Source organism: Myiozetetes cayanensis, unplaced genomic scaffold (assembly GCF_022539395.1).
Source record: "Myiozetetes cayanensis isolate MyiCay16 unplaced genomic scaffold, myiCay2020 scf5-8, whole genome shotgun sequence".
In the NCBI taxonomy this organism is placed as follows: Eukaryota; Metazoa; Chordata; class Aves; order Passeriformes; family Tyrannidae; genus Myiozetetes; species Myiozetetes cayanensis.
Window position 1 is genome coordinate 89854305 of NW_026087742.1, and position 22768 is coordinate 89877072.

The 22768-nt window shown below is 39.6% G+C and overlaps 2 protein-coding genes across 13 annotated transcripts in view; both read left to right on the top strand.

Moving 5' to 3' along the window:
* The window catches only part of LIMS1 (LIM zinc finger domain containing 1), a 70567-nt gene extending 57175 nt beyond the window's left edge, over positions 1-13392 (top strand). For 8 of the 11 annotated variants that reach the window (XM_050331286.1, XM_050331282.1, XM_050331285.1 and 5 more), the window contains exons 3-10: positions 2577-2643; positions 4595-4715; positions 5570-5719; positions 6861-7011; positions 7828-7920; positions 9327-9375; positions 10962-11037; positions 11291-11483. In XM_050331286.1, the coding sequence (XP_050187243.1) occupies positions 2577-2643; positions 4595-4715; positions 5570-5719; positions 6861-7011; positions 7828-7920; positions 9327-9375; positions 10962-11037; positions 11291-11438 (855 nt within the window). In that variant the 3' untranslated portion in view covers positions 11439-11483. Of the gene's footprint in view, positions 1-2576; positions 2644-4594; positions 4716-5569; positions 5720-6860; positions 7012-7827; positions 7921-9326; positions 9376-10961; positions 11038-11290; positions 11484-11864 lie in introns of those variants that run through there. The other 3 variants (XM_050331281.1, XM_050331290.1, XM_050331280.1) reach the window with 2 other exon arrangements.
* A 2243-nt stretch (positions 13393-15635) lies between these two features.
* RGPD4 (RANBP2 like and GRIP domain containing 4) overlaps positions 15636-22768 on the top strand; it is a 34124-nt gene continuing 26991 nt past the window's right edge. For both annotated transcript variants that reach the window (XM_050331227.1, XM_050331228.1), the window contains exons 1-6: positions 15636-15843; positions 18279-18346; positions 18875-18986; positions 19844-19996; positions 20805-21035; positions 21473-21618. In XM_050331227.1, the coding sequence (XP_050187184.1) occupies positions 15769-15843; positions 18279-18346; positions 18875-18986; positions 19844-19996; positions 20805-21035; positions 21473-21618 (785 nt within the window). In that variant the 5' untranslated portion in view covers positions 15636-15768. The remainder of the gene's footprint in view (positions 15844-18278; positions 18347-18874; positions 18987-19843; positions 19997-20804; positions 21036-21472; positions 21619-22768) is intronic.

Sequence of the window (22768 nt, forward strand, 5' to 3'; positions counted from 1 at the left end):
ACACCTTCAGTGGCAGCCTGCAGTGCACTCAGAGGGACTGGGTGGCCCCACTGTAATCAGTCAGTGGGCATTTCCTCCAACCCACATTACTCTCAGGTCCTAGAATAGCTTCTCCGTACTAGAGGTTACCCATGTCTCCCACTAGGGAGTGTGGACACCTCACCTTCAGACAGGGGAGGTTAGATGAGAGAAGTCATACCCCTGGTCTCAGTGTTTGTCAAGAGCCTTGTGCTGTTTCCTTTCAGAAGCATCCCAGCCTGCACTGTACTGTGCTGAGGTGGGGGAGAGGGAAGTGCTTAGAAAGGTGCATCCCACAACGGAAGAAATACAGCAAAATCCTTATGGACTACTCACAACAGCTATAATTGGGGAATATATATTAATATTATTGTTGTTGTTGTTGCTGGGTTTTTTTATCATAATAACGAAATAATATGGAATGGCGCGTGACTTTTATCTCTTAAGTGAGAGGAAGTTTCTTTCAGTTTGGTTGTTTTTTTCTATGTTTGTAATAACCTTTAAGAAGATGAAAGGAAGGTGCAGTTGCAATGTGCTTGTCAGGTTTGTTTCTATTCCAGTTGCACCTCGAGTGTTTTCATAAAATGGGCTTTACCAGAAACTACCTTAGAGAGAGAATCTTTCAAGACTTGGGTTTTGTGCGTGTCTTTCCACTAAGTTAGCTAAAAACACGCAGACAAGCTGGTGGCTATGTAACAGTTAAATTGTTCTGCATAAAACATCTCACTCATGGACTTCCAGCATACAACAGTGAAACGACCTTGCTTTTGAAATATGTGCTGTGAGATTTGTTACGGAAACTCAGGGCTTTCTCTGATGGATAACTGCTAGGTCATCTACAAGGGCAGCACAAATGAGCCAAGAAGATTGAAAATACAAACAAGACTGAATGGGAACCAACCTATCTGACGTAAACCAGAGGGGAAGAAAACCTGTTTGGTCTGTCCAGATCAACATGTGGTGGTGACTTTAAAATCCTAGCAAACCTAAGCATCCCGCATTGGACCACCTGTTTACAGAGAACAGGAAGCTTTTGAATTTTTTTTTTCAGTTTGAAAAGGATTTCATCCAGCAGGAAGCAAGCACAATTCACAATGAACAAATAATTTCCATTACTCCTTGAGAAAATAATAGCCCTCTGCCTCTCTATAATTATTTTTTTAAAAAGCTGAAATAAAAAAAAAAAATCTGTTTACAGTATTACACTGAAATAGCACTTGATAAATTCCTAGTAGACTTCTGAAAATCTGTATTGAGCTCATGTCTTTCTGTTCCTAATAGGTGCAATTCAGGTTGGGCAGAGGAGTCTTCTAATCTCAAGTACCAGTGACTTTGAGAGTGTTCCGTTAGATCCCCACCCTGCCAGTTGCAGGAGTATTTATTATATTGTATTTAATCCTTGCAATTTCATAGTGTAAAAGAGTCTTGAAACACATTGCTGTATTTTCTGTCCAGGCACAAAAACTTACTTTGTGGGTAGTATTTTATGCTATTCATTTTATTTTGTCTTAGTAAAATGAAAGGAGCGAGGTTTCCTGCTGTCCTCGTTTTAACACAGTTTTAAACTGAGACATTCAAATCCAAACATTTTACAGCATACCTAATATTATCTATCTGGTTTTGACATGCTAGTTGGCATTTGTATATGGTAATGATGGTGCCTGAAGGTATCTAAACATTTCCCTTCATTTCAGCACATACTTGCCTACATGTTTTTACATATTCTTTGGCTAAGCTACTAATGCAGCGCTGCTGATTTTTTTAATTCCATATAGGGTTTTTTTATATGAGAGCTTGAACTGTAGCTGAACTCATCTAAGCTGTGATAAAATTCAGATCCAAGTCCAAATCCCTTAAGACCAGTACCCAGTTTAATCTGATCCATGTAGTGAACTTTGTTCCTTAATATTTGGACTTGATTATCTTAAGGGTCTTTTCCAACCTAAATGATTCTATGATTCTATGAAATAAGCATCACGAAGGAAAAGGCTTATTTCCCTTCATGTTTTGGCTGTCCTGCTCCATAAAATCAAAGATTTCTGTCCCTGGATATTCTTCCTCTCCCTACCCCCACCGTACTTACTGCCTTCAGTATGCTGGGTCATTCTTGCAGGAAATGTGGAGTGAGGAAGACATCAAATGTGTTCAGGGAAAATGCTTTCTCCCTCCCACTGCCCAGAGGTTTTTGTTAGCTAACTTCCTGCTCAGAATGTGCTCTGTTGCATCAGAGTTTCAGCAGTCTGTCAAAATTCAGAATTCAGATGTCTCTTGTGATGTAAATTGATGACAGAAGATGCCTTACGCTCTTGGCAGTATTGGAGGAATGGTGTGCTGTTAACACTACGTGCTAATAGATGAATTAAGGTGGGTGGATGTAATGCCTAGCACCTGTAGCTCATGGTGCAGCTCTTTTGTGCAGCTCTTTTGTGCAGCTCTTTTGTGCAGCCCCTCATGTTTTACTACCTAATTGTATCTGGAAACACTCCAGGGTGTTACAGCCTTTATGTTAAGATCGTTTTCCTCATCCCTCTAACACTCAGATCTTTTTCCATTTGCAGTTTGAAGGGAGAAAGTACTGCGAACATGATTTTCAAATGCTTTTTGCCCCTTGCTGCCATGAATGTGGTAAGTTTTAAATCAAGGGGAAACACTTGATCACAAATGGGAGTGTCACTGGGGGAAGAAAGGCAACCCTTGTGTGTATTCTCTGGGAAGTGGCCCTGTGAATTTGCAGAATGTACTAGATTTCAGAGAATTCAAGGAGTTGCTTTTTCAGCTCTCAGGTGAGCAAACAATAGTACTTTTTAAAAAAAGTTTGCATTATTTGAGTAAGTAGTTGCTGAGTCAGTGATCCAATGAGCAGACCATTCATAAATTCCTGATTATATACACCATTCATGACTCCTGATTCTATATTTCTGCATTTCTGCATATGCTGATATTTGGCCCTTCTTATGTATCTGAAACCCTGCAACAAGGTTTTGTCATCTGCTTTGACTAATGTAACCCACCTGTGCTGTCCTCCTCCCCAGAAGCTGGGACAATCATCAATATCTAGTGATATAATCAAGTGATGGTCAGCTGGGCCCCTGCTGATTTTTTTGAAACAAATTCCTTTAGGGCTTCAGCATCTAATGTCCACCCTATGTAATAGTGAAGGCTGCTCTTTTTATTTGCCACTGTTGATGTAAATGCTTGTGCGTCTGCTGCGCTGTAATCATTTGCATGTTTTTCCCCCTGTGTGTGACACATTTTGCTGGGGAACAGCTGGGAAGTCATTATTTGACTTAAGTCATTGCTTAAACTGGTCTGGAAGCTCTTGTGTTTCTGTGGCACCCTGGCAAGGCAGTATGGCTTTCACTTATCTCAGTGAGGCCTTTCCTTGTGTGGAGGGAGGGGCTGAACACCAAGGGAGAGGGAAGCAGATGTTATGGAACTTTGCATTTAAAGCTGCCGATGTGAACAAGCAGAGAAAGAAGAAGAAGGGTGATTTCTGAGGAGATACACTCCCTGTCTCCAGGATTTCTTCTGCCCACCCAGCACAGCTCCCCCTTCTCCTGTTCTGGCTCTCTGCAGTGCCAACTCCCTTAAAACCTCATCAAGGTTCTGCACAGAGCTGTGCTTTCCCACTGTTTGTACTTAGCAAGCAGAGCCAAAATCAATGGGACTGTTGTCACGATGACACCTCAAGCATTCCTGACATTTCTGGAGTCCATCAGGTTTTGTTCCTAGATTGGTTAACTGCCAATCCCTCCCCTTTGAGGGGAGTTGTTCTCCAAAGCCAGGACTCGGCCTCCCACAGCCCTGGGAAGCTGAGCTACCAACACATTTTAGGCCAAGCCTTTGCACTGCTCAGGGGCCTTGGCTACACGCAGAGAGCAAGGAAATCACGTGTGTGATGGACATCACTCCACTGCCTGTGCATACACCGTGCATGCAAAACACTATTTTTTAATGCCTCGCAGGACAGGACCCTTCGTGGTAGGTCAGAAGTTGCGTGTGTTGGAATGACTGTTCTACAGTGTCACTGCAGCTTTGCATTTGGACTTCATGGGAGTTGGTTTTTTTTTTTTGCAGGAGGTCCACAGCCACCCCAGCTCAGTGCTATTGTGCTTTGAGTATAGAGCCCCTTCAAGGCTTAATCCTAGGGGAGTAGAAACCACTGCTAAGTACATGGCAAGTTAAGATTGTCATCTTCTTAAAGAAAAGAAGGAAAAGGATGATTAGGGCACAAGAAAGCCATATTATATCAAGTACTCCGTAAATTTCTTAACAGCTTGAGAACAGATAAGTAAAAACAGGAAAAAAGATAATTGCAGGGAGAAGGTGGAGTGTGCATGTAAAAGACTTGTGTGTAAAGAGCAGAAGGTTCTCCATCAGCAAAGATATCTTCTTCTGATCCATAGCAAAAAGCAACAAAACCCCCCAAATTACAGAGTTTGGAATCAGAACTATGATACTGCAAACAATGTATCCTACCAGATTTTGGGGTGAGGGAAAGGATGATGATGTCATTGTAGGGCTTTTAACTTTGTGTAGTATGGTATTTTATATCCCGGTGTTGTGTTTCTTACAGGTGAGTTCATTATTGGTCGTGTTATTAAAGCCATGAACAATAGCTGGCATCCAGAGTGCTTCTGCTGTGATATCTGCAAAGCAGTGTTGGCTGATATTGGATTTGTCAAGAATGCTGGCAGGTAGATCTCCACTCTTCCTTTTGTTAACTGGTCATAAATTAAATGAACTAGTAGGGGGGACTGAGAGATTTTGGTTCCTGAAGCTTTCCAGCTCAGATGGAGCAACTGAAGCAACTTCTGTGGGGAAAAGGTCTAAGAGTGCATCACAGAACTAAGAATGGGTACCTTAAAATATTAACATTTTATCTATTTCAACAGTAGGTTTCTTGGGAAACATGCTCTCTACCCAGTGACGTTTTAGAATCATTGTTACACATAAAAAGAGAGAAAACATTCAGATACAGAAGTAGTGTCTTTATTTTTTTTAATAAACATTTTTACTTTCTTTTTCCAACGGGGTCTCCAATTTTGATCTAGTTTGGCACCTTTTTTATTAATAATTCGTTTATGTTTGGTGGGACCCTTCATGGAGTAGGATATTTTTACCAGCTATGATCGGAAGAATGTTTTACAGGTAAATTCTATGGCCATTGCCTTCATATGTATAATATAACATACAGAATTATCTACAGAATTAGGATTTGTGTAGTCATCCAGCTTCCAATCTAAATTTCTAAGATTTTGAAAGTAAAACATTCAGCAACGATAATCTATAGCAAACTTTGTTTTCTGTGTTTCAACATAGCTTAAACTCCGCTGATGAAGAGATACTCCTGTGGAGACAGAAAATAAAATGATCAGTCTGAACTTAGGAGATAATTTTGCTGCACTGAACTTGGTTTGCCTAGCAAAGAAATTGTTTTAAAAATTACTTTCCCTCCAAAAAAAGGACTGATTGAAATGAAGTTTTGATAGATTTTTGCACTGTAGTACTTGGTACCAGTATTTACCTCTCTTCTTTTATGTTGTTTCAGACATCTCTGCCGTCCTTGCCATAACAGGGAAAAAGCCAGAGGCCTGGGAAAGTACATTTGCCAGAAGTGTCATGCCATTATTGATGAACAGCCTCTCATATTCAAAAATGATCCTTATCACCCTGATCATTTCAACTGTGCAAACTGCGGGTAACTTGAGTTCTGCAAAGGAAAACGGGAAAACGCTGGGCTTATTTGATTCATGGATTTACATCTTAAAGTGAAAACTTGTCCTGTACAGCTGGCAAGAGGGGAGGGGTTTGGGTGTCTTGTGGCCAAATGTGTTACTGCTTTTGGCATAGTAACATTTGAATAACAGCTGAACTTTTGGGGAGTAAAGAAAGATTGGACTCTACAGGACAAGGTGGTACCTTACAAAATAGGAAGTATGGACACAGATACAGTTTCTGTAGCAGTGAAATGATAGTTTGTTATTCTGCTAGGAGAAGAAGAAAAATGGTCCTCTTTTCCTTCTTGAATTACTATCTTGCCTATGTTATTTCTTTTTAGTTGAGTGGTATGCAAACTTTGTTCTCTCTTTTTAAAGCGTATCTTCTTTAGGAGCTTTCTCCCACCTCATTTTGTCAGCTTCTGCTTCTGCAGCATGTGAAACTACACATTTCTATATCCTGCACTGATGCATGGACCATGGGGCATTGTAGGACATACCATGGATTCTTAGTTGTTTCTTTCTGGTGCAAAGGAAGCTGCTTTCAGTGCCATAGTAAAGGCTAATTTGAATAACAATGTAGTGTTATGTCAGTGGCTACCCACTGAGATTATTAGCGATTATAGTCACTTTTAAGGTTTAGCTGTTCTGAGCATCTAACCATGCAATTTATTGAAAAGTAGAGTATATGAGATTCTACATCTGGAAATGAATAAACCTAGCTCATATGGGTCTGTAGTTTTCTTTCAAGGAAAATGTACTTAGATGTAGAGGACTACATTTTACTTTCAGTTACAGTTTTGCAAATCTGAAATAAACTGCTGATGAGTGCCAGTATATCAACCAAATGTCTGCAGCTTTCACACAGATTTGTGCTGCATAATCTGAATGGCAATAGCTGTTTCTATGAGATTTATTGCACCTCACTTAGCAGCCTGTTCTCAGTTCACTGTGATCAGTCTTGAACTCTCTTGAACTTGGTTATATTTGATGCTGCCACATTACTGTAGTATAAATATAATTTCTAAACAAACGCTAATTTTTTTGTTTTTCATAAACTCTCAAGAGTTGACATTATTCATTGCCTTTATTCATGCTCTCAATTCATTAATTTCTGAATAGGAAGGAACTTACTGCTGATGCTCGTGAGCTGAAGGGAGAACTCTACTGCTTACCCTGCCATGACAAAATGGGTGTCCCCATCTGTGGGGCATGTAGAAGACCAATTGAAGGCCGTGTGGTGAATGCTATGGGAAAACAATGGCATGTGGAGGTAAACATCAGATGATATATAATGTCTTTTACAAATGTAAACATCAACATATTTACTGTTAAAAAACCTGTGATTTTGCTGATCAGTTTCAATGAAAGGATTATCAAAGTTTACAACAAGGTTTATAAAAACTTTCTCTGAATCCCTCTTCAACCTTAATGTGGCTAGTCTACCACTGTGGAATAGGAGTAATTTCCTATCTGACAGAGAGCTTTGACTGCGAAACTAAAATCAGTAATCAAAGAAAGCACGGTGAGGTCCTTAGAAAAGAAAATTTGAGAGTGCAAAACAGTGCAGGTAAAATCTGTGGCAATCGTAATGTTATGGAGCATCATAATACACATAGATCTTCCATAGTCACCTGCCATGTACATATCTCTTGTAACAGTTCATGTGAGAGTTCTTATTTCAAGGCCATGTACAAGATTGAGTTCCACATCTTCCACTTAGTTTAGAAATATAAACAGTTCATTCCTTCTGTTGTTTTGAAAATCTCCTCTAGAAACGCTTCCTTCACAAGAGTGTAATGATGGTGCAGATTATTTACTAACTCCTAATTCTGTTCATTGATAAAAAAATGAGAATCCTTTGCTTGATTTTTTTTTTTTTTTGTAACTTCTGGATTGAAATTTTGAAGACATTAAAAGAAATACTATTTTAGTGGTCTAAATGTAGTTTAACTCTGCTTTTGAAGATGGCACAGCTAGCTCAGTAGACTTCAGTCATGTTCAGTAGTGGACTTGGTTGGTTTGCTTTCCAGAAAAAATAACATTACTTCAAAAAAATAAAAAAATGTATGTGTCATTTTCTTGGTAGCATTTTGTTTGTGCAAAATGTGAAAAACCATTCCTGGGTCATCGTCATTATGAGAGAAAAGGCTTGGCATATTGTGAAACCCACTACAATCAGGTAAGGTTGCATATTTTTAAAAATAGCATTAATTGGTCAACTCACAAATTGATTTTATTAGATAGAGATGTAAAACATGGACATTCTTCTGTTTTGTTGAAGGCACCTGTGGGTGTAATGCAAATTAGCAGATGTTTTGTTGCAGTTAATTTATACAGATTTCTCTATTCATCATTCTTGCATTGAGGAAAAAAACTGCAGGTATTTCATAGGACAATCAGTATCAAGATGTTCTTCAAGCTTAGTCTACTTAAGCAGAGCTGTTACAGGCTTTTAGATGTCTGTGAGATCAGAGCAGCTAATGACACCGAGTCTTGACAAGAAGTTAAAGAAGATTTGCCACTCAGTAACTGCAGTTGGAGATGAGGCCCTAGTGAGTAGCCTGGGTTTCCCTACAGCTTTTAACTCTTAAGATGACTGTATGGTCACATAGCTGCATCTCCCCCTCAGTCATTAGGTTGATGAAGACTTTGAAGACTTAAATTTGTCAGAAGACACCACCTAGTGACCACTTGCATTTATACAGAAGTTACATATCGTGGTTCCCTCTCTCCAGACTGCCCTGGTTGAGGAGTCCAGCACCATGATGTACAGACCTTTTTTATTTGGAAGCCATCTGCATTGTGTCAACGTTCACCTCCTTGCTTACATAAACACAAGAGTAGGGGTTACATTTGGGAGTTGTAAGGCACCTGCTAATTACAGAGGGAGTCTTAGTTTGTCGGTGGTGACGGGCAGATGATTGTTGCTGGCTTACTTGTAGACTATAAATGCCATGATGTTAGTAGTAATAGTGATGGGGCAAGTACATATACCAGACAAGAGCTGTGAAAAACCATTCCTGGGTCAAGTGGATGTCTTTTACTAGGTTAACTAATGCAGTTAGAGAAAAATACATGAAATTTTCTTATTTGTTATATTATGGACAAATGTTAAGCCTAGAAAAAGAATGAATAATTTTTGTCCTAAAGTTTCCTTTTTTTTTTAAACTAAAAATAACATTTCCTTTCCAAATTTTTGCCAGAAACAGCAATATGTCATTTTAGTCATGCACGTGAGTCCAGATGTTCAGTTATTTGGTTAGTAACAGTGTGTGACACCAACTGCTGTATTTCAAATGTTCAGGATTAGAGAAATGTTAAAACAAAACGAAATCTGATTTAGAGAGGATCAAATAAAGGTAAGCAAATGTGTATCTTTAATATTACCAAGACCTTTTATAATGAGATGATGCAAAATGTACTTGGAAAACCAAACCAGACCTGCCAGCATTCTCTTTATTTTACTGGAACAAATAGGAAAGTAATTATGCCCATCAGCTGAAATACAGTTATTTTGTTAGTTTGAGAAGTTACCCTTGATAAAGTCATTACATTAAAAATCCCTTACTTCTCTTTCATCTTCAGCTATTTGGTGATGTTTGTTTCCATTGCAATCGTGTGATTGAAGGAGATGGTAAGCACTTTTCTAACTGTTTCCTTAATGTTCTTTTCTGATGGAAGTTCTCTTTAAAAGTGACAGTAAAGGGAAAACAGCCCTATGTTGAGTCCTTGATTGTTCCCATTAAAAAAACCCAGCCATTCTCTTGATCAGTAATTAAATTAGAGCTAATTATTCAGAGACTAAATGGTTAGAAAATCTTATAGCAAGCATTTGATGATGGTAGAAGACCACCCAGTGGCTGAAGAGAATGGTGAAACCCCTTAATGACTTGCAAAGGCCAGGAATGCTGGAAGATGCTCAGGAGTGGCTTCCTGCCCCACCAGCTTCAAAAACAACACATGCAAGGGTGAGAATGACCACACAGACATCTTCTCAAAGGAGGATCATGAACCAAATTTGAAAAAATATTTAGATACCAAAAGACGTAGGTGGGCACTCCTAGGAATTTTTTAGAAGTGCCTTATTCCCATTATGCCAGCGGTTCCTGGAGATATTTACCTATCTATCACAGGCACCTGTCTTTTGAAAATCTAGGCTAATGATAATGTCACAAAACCAGGAATGATAATACTTGAAAATATGTGTCCTGTAAAGGCAGAACTGGTAGTGATTTGTTTATTACTGTTTGACTGAGGGGTTTGGGGTTTGTTTTTTTTTGGGGGGGGGGGGTGGTTTTGAGAGGTTTTTTGGATAGCCAACTGTGATAAAAAGCCAAAAGTGAATTATTCTACCTGAAACAATGCAACATTACATGTCTTTTTACCCCTGCCCAAAGTAAATACTATAATACCAATGCTAGCCTCACCTAAGCCAAAGCCATTAGCAAACTAGGAGGAAGCCTCTAACGTGCAAAACAAGACATATACTAGTTTATAGTCATGTAACTATAGGATAAGACATACATTCCATAGATGTGCTTTCCCCACATTTTCTGGACTAGACTATAACTACAGAATGACAATCCCAAATGCTTTAAAGGAACCAGAGTCCTCCTTTTCATTAAAATTCTACTAGAATGAGCAGAATTGGAACTTGCAAGAGAACTACTTCTTTATATGATTGCAAGCTTTCACCATATAATCTGACACCCATATTGTGTGTTTTGGTCTCTGGACTGAACAGAATATAGTACTGAACAGAATACAGTAATTTCTTTATTTTCAGTGTATGTCTTCGATTATATTTTGTCTTTCATTTCTGTGCACAAATCTGACAGTTTTTTGTTGTTACAAATTATAAGAATCCAATATTTTGCTGGATTTCTCTTCAGCTGGAAATGTTTCCTGATTAAATTGAAAACACGGCCTCATAGAATAGTTGCCTGAGATCAGCATGGTGTGTGATGAGGTGGAAGCAAAAAATAGGAGGCAAAAATAGGTTAAGCTGGTCTTGCCTCTGTCAATGCTTCACAGTCCTGCTACGCTACGCTCTACATCTGCCTCCCTAGTCCTGCCACGTTATTGTTATGGTCCTTAATACTTGATACAAGGATCAGTGACTGTTCTTCACACCTCATGAATATGTGAGATTGAAATTTTTGTAATAACTTTTTTTTCCTTGGCAATGCTAATGATTTCTTGGTTTTCACATCTCCCTAGTTGTGTCGGCTCTGAATAAGGCATGGTGCGTGAACTGTTTCTCTTGTTCAACTTGCAACACTAAGTTAACACTCAAGTAAGTGTATCAATAAGTGTGATGCCTTCAAAACATGTCAGTGGTTCTCTTCAAAGTGTAAATGTTGCTACAGTGTAGATGTTACTGTATGAAGAACATCTCAGCAGCATTGAGGAAATACGTGCATCTTTCTTCCTCTTGCTACACTTACTACTTTATGTCTCTGTCAGTTGTCTATTCAGGTCTTCCTTCAGTTAGTCTTTCTAACTCTTCTCCTTTTCTGTCCTTTATTTTTCTGTGTTTAACTCTAAAGGGATAAGTTTGTTGAAATTGATCTAAAACCTGTCTGCAAACACTGTTATGAGAAAATGCCAGATGAATTTAAGCGACGACTTGCCAAACGGGAACGTGAAGCAAAGGATAAAGAGAAGCAGAAAAAGAAAAAGCCGATCTGTTTGTAAACTTTTTTTCCTTCTTACCACCATCCCTGCTCCTTTCTTCTTTGGTTAGTGATAAGGATGCTTTTTTAAGCTTCTGCGTGAATTTATGGCAATCAAATCCAAAATATTTTTTATGCAACTGCAACTTGAAATATTAACTTATTATTCCATTATCTTATGTTTAGTCTGTTTATCTGTACAATTAGGTTTGAAAGGCTTTTTAAATTAAATGGTTAATAAAGATGGACATCTGGGTAAAAACTGTGTAACTTACTCAGCAGGGTACTGTAATCACTGTCTGCACTGTATATAACCTTATAAAAGTAACATATATGTATAAATTGGAGGTTTAATTTTTTGCTTGTGCACATTTAATAGATTTTTTTTTAAATTCTTTTTTTCATGACCTCATCTACTAAAGATTTGGGTTTTGCTTTGTTGTTTCAGGAATAAATTTGTTGAGTTTGATATGAAGCCTGTCTGCAAAAAGTGTTATGAGAAGTTTCCTCTAGAGCTGAAGAAAAGACTGAAGAAACTAGCTGAAACTTTGGGAAGGAAGTAAAGACTTCATCTGCTCTCCCCTTCCTTTGTGAAAATCTTAGAGATATTACTTGTTGGGGGGAGCCGGGGGACAGGCTGTGGGCTGCTTTGAGACTGCAGTCAGACAACAAATGATGATGTATGCCTTCTGTCAAACAAAAATATCCTAAGGTTCTCTGTTCTCTTTACATGTATGCTTATTTGTTGATAAGCAGACAATGCTTCCAGACTAAATTAAATACCAGCTCACCTGAAAGGTTTCTGACCAATAATGCAGTTGTACTGATGCAGGAGGCCTGTTCTGTACACTAATCTCTGTGGAATTTTAGAGAGTAAATTTGCTTGTGAGCACCGGTGAAAACAAACTGTGCAAATGTGCCCAACTTGAGGGGTATGGATTGTCATTTATGTTAATGAAAGTATTAACCTTCATATTAAGCATGCAGACAAAACTTGTTCAACTCATGTTGTGATTTGGGCAAGAAATCAATGTACTTTGCCTCATGGAAAAATTCATGCTTGGATTTCAGGCTAGGTAGTTTTATTAAGGAGCCTTGCTTCAGATGGTTCAAAAACTATCAGATTTCTAAATACAGTCACTGTACAAATGACCTACTTCCAATAGATTATGCTTACATGTTGAATGTTTGTACATCAGGCTTAGCATGAGATACCTATATAAAAATGTATTCCTATTGCAAGAAATGAGCATACTCAGAACTACTTGAATTTTGCTATATTCCACTTAAAATAACACATTAACTTTTATATATGCTTTAGCATTCTATTTACTTTTTGTGCCTTATTCTGCTGGACCATACATAATGGTGTTCCATTAAAATATATAGTTTTATTTTTTATTTCATATTTTTATGCAGAAACTATATAGAAGGTATTTTCAAAAGATAACATACTTTGCCTTAATTATAAAGGATGTGAGAAGCATTTTATTTCAAATGTGAACATCTGAGTTTAAAACGTAGCTTCTAGACTTCATTCATTTTCAGAAAAATACTGAAAATGCATATTTCAGTTAACTGGCAATATTATTTTTACACCTGTGAGTGTAAATCTGCAAAGTTTGATCCTGCTAGGATCTGCTTCTTTAGCCATCCTCACGTGACTGAGCTTACAAATAATCAAAATTCTGTATAACATACATTTAATTGTTTTATACTATTGACTTCTGTCCATGCGAATTTGTTTTATTTTTCCCTTTCTTATAGAAAATACAGTTACTTAGGACTTCCTGATGGTACTACATTACAAAGTACGCCAACTTTTTTTTAACTTTTTTTATATTAGTGATTTAAACACATTTTATGTAATTACATAATAGGAAGTAAAATTTTCTTTCCTGTTTATGAAAAATAAGTTACTTTAAAACATCTGCTTTCCAATGTCATCAATAAAGGCCATGTTATTAAACCTTGTATCACCTCTCTGAAATGACTGCTTGAGAAGGTGGGAAAGAAGTAAGGCTCTCTTGGTTCCGTGTGCTTTTACCTGTGACTAAGTAAATATTTCCTTATTATCCTATTTTAAAGGATAGTTAGTTCTAAGGTTCATAAAAGAAACCAGAATTTCTTTCATAAAGAACAACTTGATTCTTCTAGGTATTTTCTGAACAGGCACAGTCACTTGGTTTTCCTAAAGAAGGTATCTTGTCTGAATTTAAAATATACACCTTCCTATTAACTTTTTCTCTCCTTTCCCTGTAATGAAACTATCACCCCAAACTTCCAGTTTAGTGCTGGGTAAGGTATTTTTTTGACTATTTTATCCTAAATAATTATTGAATGCCATAACATTTATAAATGCAGTCCTGATTGTGCTGAAGACTACAAAAGCTTAAAATGTCCCCAAAAAGCATTTACATAATTAGCATGGTAGCCCTGTTGGCCTGTGCCATGTATTCGGCAGACCATATTCGGCAGTGCTTCCCCTTGAAGTTGTAACAGACTTATTGGTTTTTCACATTACACTGGCTGCACATCTTTTCCTTTCATCTACGTGTGTCCAGCCTTACTGCTCAAAGAGTCGGGAAGGGTCCCTAACCTTGAGGCTAAATGGCAAGACCTGAATCACATCCCCACTGCCTGGGGTTACATCCAGCTGCAGCACAGTGGCCTTGGGTCTGCTCTCCACTCTGGCATTCCTGGGCCCTGACACAGGGTGGGTTTTCCATTTCCAAGTTCCTGAGGGTGAACACTGTGCTACAGTTCACAAGGCAGTGGTTTCTGTTTCATGAACATGAGCAGGTGTATCTCAGATCCCATGATGTAGCACTGAGAGCATCTGGGGTACTCAGAGGTTGAAAGCCTGATGAGGCATGGAAAAATATTGGTTGGAAGGGACCGCTAGAGATCAGCTAGTCCAGCCATCTGCTCAGAGTTGGATCAGTACAGAAGCCAAGCCTGTGAGTGTTGCCACAGAAGGAGATTTCTCAGGCCTTTGTGGATAGTATGTTTGTTTCAGTGCTTTATCACCCTCATAGTGAAAATGGCTTGTGTTATTATAGGGGTCCTATCTCGAGTGGAGAATTCCCCAAATCCATGGAGCTCTCCTGGGAGCTGTCTGTGGTGTGAAGTGTCATTAGAATAATACCCCTGGAGATTATCATGAAGAGGATTAATTAAAAGAAATTGCAAAGCAGAGCCAGGGAGCAAGGTAGCAATTAGACAGCCTGAACAATTACATGTCTGGTGTTGAAGCTCACTTCCTGTCCTGGCTCATCAGTATTATAAATATTTGGCATAGCTTCACATAATTTCCTGGAAGAGGCAAAGTCCATTCTTGGTTTTTTGCGCATGCACCTCCAAAGTCTCTCAAAGAGGCTGTGAGCCTGGGATTTGGGAATGGTTGCCTCAGCAGCTTTGCCCCTTTCTGCTGCATCAATTAATTGTGTGGGCAAGAGAGATTCCTTTAGAATCCCCTGCTTAGGCTGACAGTAGGGAGCACTCCAGAAAGCCCAGTGGATGTTGCTGTAGGGTGAAGCAGCTGAGCCTAAAGCAGTGAGACACTGCTGCTTGCAGTGGCAAGCCTTGTGCTCTGTTTCCATGGATAAGTAGTGAGCTGAGCTGAGCACAGTCCGGTTGCAGGGATAGCACTGGAATCAATGCTGTCCTGCCCGATATTGTGACCACCAGGGACAACATGGGGGTTGCCACTTCCACAGGGATGGGCAAGACAGTGACCAGTGTCAAAGTGCTGGACCTGGTCTGTATGAGGGCAATTTCCTATGCCTCGCCATCGGCTGAAGAGCAGTGACGTTCTTCAGTGAGAACTGGAGTGAACTCCAGTGCGGTCCCCTGCCCCAGCATAGTTACATAGTTTTAGGTGAGAGTTTTATATATGTATAGTATATTATTTAGCTGATAAATATATTATCACCTAATACATTATTATATATTATTTGGGTGAGAGTTACGTAGTTTTAGGTGAGAGTTTATTATAGCTGCGGGTGAGAAAACGCTAAGGTTCGGTTTGGCGCTGACGACGATTTTCTGTGGCAATCGCCCCGCCACTCCCCTCAGCAGCCGCGCCCCTCCCCCTGTGCGCATGCGCGGCCGTTGATACGGGTGGGGGCGGTGCCTGCCCACCCGCCGGGGCTGCGCGCGCCGCACGGTGCGCGGGAACTTGCGTAACGAGCGGCGGCCGCGGCGCTTCCTACGGCGCTTCCTGCCCGCCCGCACTCCCTTCCCTTCCTCCCTTCCTCCCCGGCGCTCCGGCCGCTCCGCCGCCGCCCGCCCGGGAACCGCGCTCCGCCGGCAGGCAGCCCGGGCGCGGCGCTCGCCGCGGCGGCGGCGCCATGATGAGGCGCACGAAGCCCGAGGTGGAGCGCTACGTCGCCTCCGTGCAGGCCGCGACTTCGTCCCCCAGAGAGGTGAGCGCGGCCTCGCCCTGCCGGGCCCGGGGGCCGCTGCGGCCGCTCCGCCGGGCCCATCTGGAGCCTTTCCCACACTCACCTCGCGTGGGGCGGTGTCGGCCGCCCTGCCTCGCGTCCTGATGGGTGGCCCCCTCTCCCCGCGCCGCCGGGAGGCCTCGCTGCCCGGCCGGGCCGGGGGCCGGCTGCTCTCGCTGCCTCTGCCCGGCCTGCGTGCGGGGCGGCTGCGCTCTGGCGGCTCCCGCGCCGTACCCGGAGCCTCGGTGCTGTGGGTCCCTCTCTGGAGGGATGTTTCTCTGGAGACACTCAGACCCCACCTGGACGCATTCCCGTGTCACCTGCTCTAGGTGACCTTGCTTTGGCAGCGGGGTTGGACTTGGTGATCTCCAGAGGTCCCTTCCAATCCTAAGTATTCTGAGATTCTGCGAGTTGCGGTGTCTCTGGAAGTATTTGTGAGTCCGTATTTACTCAGGGTCTCTGTAAGTCGAGAGAGCTGAGGGGAAGGGCCGTGGGGTTTCGCTTACTGGAGGTGCTTTCCTAACTGGGAGCAGGGGTTTACCAGAGCTGTGCACCTGGTTTTTTAGAGTCTACCAGCTCTCTGAGTACTGAGTTCTTCAGGTCTGTGAGTTTAGTTCCTGTGTTTCCCGAGTTTCTCTTTCTCGAGGAAAGAATTGAAACAAGGAAACATGTGAGACACTTTCAGTTTCTTTTTATGTACCACGTTATTAATATTCTTGTCTGTATAGAACTATTAAAAGGGGGAGAACTGGGAAAAAATAATCTTCCTATTGTATTTTAGTAACTACACAGAAGGATGAGGAATTCGGCATGACTTTTTACCATTTTTCATTATATCTGAGAAGTGGCATACAGGTCTGATGCAGTTCATGGGAGTTACCCTGTTCTGCTGCTCTGAACTGATTTTATTGTGGAGTTAGAATGTTCAGCACTGTTGCACGGTGTGAATGCATCCATGTTCACCACTATGCAGAGGGGCCTTTAGCAGGGCCACGTCCTCATGATTTGTACCTCTTTTCCAACAGTAACAAAGTTGTTCTGTGAATCGTGTAATTGACTTAAGAGCTGTTTAGACCAGGCCATGTCAAGGACATCACTGTCAGAATCATGGGTGCTCTTTAATTTTTTTTGATATTCCTAATGAACTCAACGACAAAATAAATCCTTGCCTCCTCTTGTGCTTAAGACCTACTGGTGCATATTTACTTTGTTGTCTTTTTTTTTTTTTTTTTAAATAAGTAATGCTTACAGCAAATTGTAGAAGCACAGTCAGTGGTGGAAAATGTTACTGGTGTTCTTGTTGTGTTGATTTTAGGAGGGGGGTGCTTATAAGACTGCAGAGCATTTATTTTGAGGTTTCTTTTCATCCATGTTTAAAAGGAGATGCCAGATGTGACTCCACTTTGAGAAATTTCAGTGTTGTCTTTTTATAACAGACTTCAAAAATACAGACTGAAAACTTGAAGTATCCTATGAGGCCTGCTTCTATTTTTAACCACTTTTTAAAATTTTGCATGAATAGTGCTGGTGAGAGAGGGAGGGAGACTAGTAATTCAAATGTGTTCAAAATGTACACACTTGTTTGGAATCATAGATGTAACTAGTTCCAGTATTTTTTGGTTTAAAAGCAAAATCTGCTTTTGAACTGATCTTAGGACTTGAAGCTTTACATTTGTCTGGTTTACTTCTACCTTGAGGTTTTTGCTTGTAACTTTATCAATTCTTTAGCCTATTCCTTTCATTCCTTTCCTCCTATTTGTGCTTCTGACATCTTGCCCTGTGCCAGCTCTCTGTGTTTCTTTTTCTTTTGCCCTTATTATTTCCTTTTTCTGCCTCCCAAAAATACCTTTGGAGGTGTTTCACCTTTTGCCTGTAGAATGTATATGTTCAAATTATTTTAGTCAGAAATAAACTACTGCATAAATACATTTCTTGCCCAAACTGAGAATGACTTAGAAACTACTCTTTCCTTAAGTATATTTAAACAGCAGTGTCTGACAACAGTATACTACAGCAGAGCTAAAGACAGATATCCCTTGGTTGGTAGGATACTTTTTTTTCCTTGCTACATTGCAATGAAATAAATAAAATGTAGCTGACTCTATTCTTCCACTCTCTTTAGTGAGTAGTGTATGAAATACCGCACGTATAAAGGCTTGTTGCTTTCTTGAGTTGTAATCTCTATTTTGGCTAGTAGCCTTTGCTGATTATAGCAAAACCTTTTACTCTTTTTATTCTTAAACCTACATCTTTCAAAAACAAACCCTTAAATATGACAAGTGGATTTGAGCTGATAACTAGTTGTCAAATTCAGTCATCCGAGTATTAGGAGTTGCTGAAAAGAAAGGTCACGCTATGGAATTATTTTTGAAGTACTGTATGTCTAAAGTATGTTTGTCATGGTTTTTCTCCTTCAGAAATCGATGAAAGGATTCCTCTTTGCTAAGCTGTATTTTGAAATAAAAGAATATGAACTTGCTAAAAGGTAACATGTGTTGATGTATGTTTGGTTTTTTGTTCTTTAAAATGTAAAAGAAAAGCTACATTAATATGAAGTAGACCAGAGAAACCAAGATCAATGTCATACTGCTTTAAGGTAGCAGTGAATGTGGATATTGAATGCTATTTAAATATTTGTAAAACGATAATTTAAAAAAAGGTTAGTTTTGTGGTACTGAAAAACCAGGGTGAAGTGGCGCTTTTTTCCCCTCTTCCTTGTATTGAGTAGTTCTTACCATTTCTGCAAACTCCTGCTTTTGTTGTTTTGTTTTGTTTAATAAACAGAAATGCTGGCGAGTAGCATTAGTACATTTATAAGCTGTGTTGCTACTAACTTAAAAGTCTAGAACAAAACATGTTTATACTTCCTGTATGGTCTGGCCAAAGTATCTAGAACAAAATACATCTGTACTTCCTGTATGGCAGTTAAAGTTGCCATTATAGCTCAGGGTGGGAGGGGGAGTGTTATTGAAAAATACTGGTTAAGCAACTGACTTTTTTCCCCCCTTCATAGGTACATATCTACATACCTCAATGTGCAAGAGAGAGATCCCAAAGCACACAGATTTCTTGGACAAATTTATGAAGCTGAGGATAACATAGAAAAAGCTTTTGGGTGTTACAAGGTAAGTATTACACTGACCCGTAATATCCTGCTTTATTTCTTTATAAATGGACTTCTAAAATCCTTCTGTGCTGAACATTCTGAAACCTATAGAAGAAAGCATACTCCTGGGAAAACTGTATTACATTTGACAATGGAAGCACATGAAGCACTGAAGAGAAGATCCTTGACTTGATATCACCTGCTTCAGTAGTGTATTTTTAAGTTGCTTCTTTGTTTTTTGTTCTGGTTTTGATCTTTGTGCTGCCTGCTGTTAAATTCTCCCCTTGTCATACATTGCAAACTGTGGTGACACCTGGAGTCTAGTTGCTGCTATAAGGCTGTAGACTTAGTGTGTTTTTTTGGTTAGTTGGTTTTGGAGCGGCAGAAGAGAAGGGCAGATCTGATTTTGATTAGGCAAGTATATAAACGTCAAATTCCCAGTCGAAATGCCTTTGTTCTGGTTTTGGGGAGAGAGATGATGTGCTCAGAAGTCTGGCCAATACAGCTCTATGAAGTGCTATCACACTTCTTAAACTCTGTGTCTTTATTTTTTCTTGTTGAAGTTTCTGCATCTGGCTAGACTAGAGGTCCTTCTATTCGTGTTGCCCGGATATAGCAGTAGCTAGTGGTAGATGCAGTGGAGATGGCTTTTGCATTACTTCTCTTAATGCTCTTCTGAATTCCAGAAGTTGCACCTGGGTGCTGTAAACTAGTGGTGGCATTTGGAAAGGCTTTTCTTATGTATTCTGTATTTATAGGTCTATTTCATTAGAATAGAATATTTTTGGAGGTATAGCTCTTACCTGTTCTGTATGGATCATAAGATCAAGTTGCTTTTCTTTTTTTCTCCTCCTGTATGTGTATGGGGAAAACTAGCGATCCGTGGAGTTGAACCCAACACAGAAAGATCTTGTATTGAAGATTGCAGAGTTACTGTGCAATAATGACATTACTGATGGAAGAGCAAAATACTGGGTTGACAGAGCTGCTAAGCTCTTCCCTGGGAGTCCTGCTATTTACAGGCTGAAGGTAAGTTCAAAATTACTTCTGACTTGAAGAAACTTTCTGCATCTGACTAGACTGCTTTTTGCTTGTCACCTCGAGCAAAACTCTTCCTGGCTAAATTGTTTTAGAATCTTTAATATTAAAATTATTAGATGTTACATTCTGTGTAGTCTGACATTTTTGTCTAGCTTTCAAGAAAGCTGCAACAACAGGCTTTCATGCCCTATTTAATGTTTCAAGGTTAATCCTCTTCAAAAACGCTGAGAAATTTTGTTAGGTATCACAGTCAAGAAGTTAAGACTAGATAGGCACTACTTGTTCTTTCTATTGTCACTTGCAGAGAGATGCCAGGCCTGTGAACTTTCTTGATTTACACTGCTTTTATGTTTTTAAAGAAGTATTATGATCAGCCTAGCGGAATGTGAGAAATGCTGTAATTCTCAAATACTGTGTAAATGCTTTCAGCCATGCAATGTCTCTTTTGCACAAGTATATTAATTTTGTATAGCTAGTCAACAGCCACACAGAAGTCTCAAGATGTTTGTTTTTTTAAGTGAGGTCAGTCTATGGCAAGGTATGCTGTCATTGAACCAAGTGGTTTGAGAAGCATTTCTTACCCTGTAAATTCTTCTGAGGATTTTCTTCTGTGATAGTTATCTACATTTTTAAATATATGAGTATTTCATCAAACTTTATGTAAAAACTGAAAACTATTATGAGTAGTGTAGTTTAAGTAATGTGGTCTCTGTAGTGAAGAAAACTGTTACTGTAGTTGCTGAAGAGTTTCACATGATAAATTAAATATTAACATGTTGCCTTCATGTTTTAACAGGAGCAGTTACTGGATTGTAAAGGTGAAGATGGGTGGAATCAGCTTTTTGACTTGATTCAAGCAGAACTTTATGCAAGACCAGATGATGTCTACATAAACATCCGACTAGTTGCACTCTACCGTTCAAATAATAGATTAAAAGATGCTGTGCTCCACTGTCAGGAGGCAGAGAAGAAAATACCTTTGCAGTCAAGCTTGGAATGGTGTTCCTGTGTTGTAGAGACATTTGAGGTGTTTAATCATATTTTGATCCTGTGATAGTCTTCCATATCTTTTTATCTGGTCTGTTTCTCTTAGTGTCATTACTCTGACAGCTATTTCTCAAGGGATTTAACTCCTTCAAATGCAAGTCTACTGAAACCAGTGGAATTACAAAATACTTCCTGTGGTGTTTTTTTTTTTAATTGGAATTTCCTCCCTAAAATTAAGCTTTATAGAGCTGTTGAGTTTCTAACTACAAAAGCCGAGTTAGATACAGCAGTTCCATTAGGGATAAAATTGCTCAAGCAAATAGTTCCCTGGAACTTTGCTGCTGAAGAATATGTTAAGATTTCACCTGTGAAACTGGATTATGCAGTAAATGCTACTAGTGTGTTTTGGAGAAGTACTGCCCTTGCCTTCATGGAAGGATGACTGTTCCTTATCCTGTGATGAACTTTCTTCTTTAGGAATATCTGGAATCTTTACAAGACTTGGAGTCTGATAAAAATAACTGGAGAACTATCAAGAAAGATCATCTGCTGGCCTTTTCCAGCTTTGTCAAACTGACACTTTCTTCTAGAGATGTTCAGGAATGCAGAGAGGCACTTGAAAGGTACTGCTTAAACTTTCCTGTAATTAAAAAAAAAAACAACTCTTGGAATTGTTTAGGGTTTTTTTTGTTTCTGGGTCACAGAACATCTGCCAAGCTTCTATTTCACAGCTTAACTTGTTAGTGGATGGGAGAGGTGATTCTCTGTAGTGGCCACTAAGAATGGTTCATATATCAGGTGTGAACCCCAAGCTGTCTTTTGACTGAGATGCAAGCCTTGTTTCAGTGGTCAGCACACAGCCATGGAGAAGACTCACTGATATCCTGGGTCAGTTAACTTTGTACCTTCTTTCCCTTCAATAAGAAAATATTGTGCTATGCTTTAGCAATTGACTAATCCAGATTATCTAGACAATTGGGAAAAACCCCACCCACCTAAAAAACTCACAACAATCCAAACAAATCCACAATATAAACTTCAAACTGGAAAACCAAAACCACCTCTTGTGTATCAACTTTGTCCTGGTTATTTTATTCTAAATTAACACAACACACTGGAATAATTAGGAACTTTGTGAAGGGAGGAAACCATCTGCAGTAAGAACAGCCTCTTTCAGATAAAACTGGTGGTGTTACATCTGACTTCAGGGTTTACTATCTGTGATGCATCTGGAATAGTACAAAACAGTGTAGTCGATATATTAAGGTCTGTGTTTTTTCTTGCCATTATCTTCCCTTTCTTACTGGATTTTACTGATTTATATTTATTCCTCAGTTGTGTAATGGCTATTTATACTGTCTTCTGTAAAAATGTTCTTCAGTCTGTAAATCTTGCATGAGTATTTGACACAATACAGACAACAGATGAGGAATATTTAATACCAAAGTATGTTTCATTTAATTTTTCTCCTTTAACATTGACCTTCTTGGGTCTTCTGATGATGCTTTATTAGAGCCTTTCAAAGTGTTTACATGTGAAGCACTTCCAGGTCATGGCAATGCTAACAGCCAATATGGTTTTGTCCAGGAATTGTAAGAGTTTATAATTGTTTTCTGGAAAGCGTCTTCTGAGTGGGGTTGTATACTTGTCTATGACTGTTAGAATTTCTTCAGTCCCTTATGTTTTTGAAGAGCCCGTCCAGAGTATTTTTGGACTTTTTTTATAAATTAAGGAAGAGAAAGAGCAGAGTGAATAGTGCCTCCTGCAAGTCTC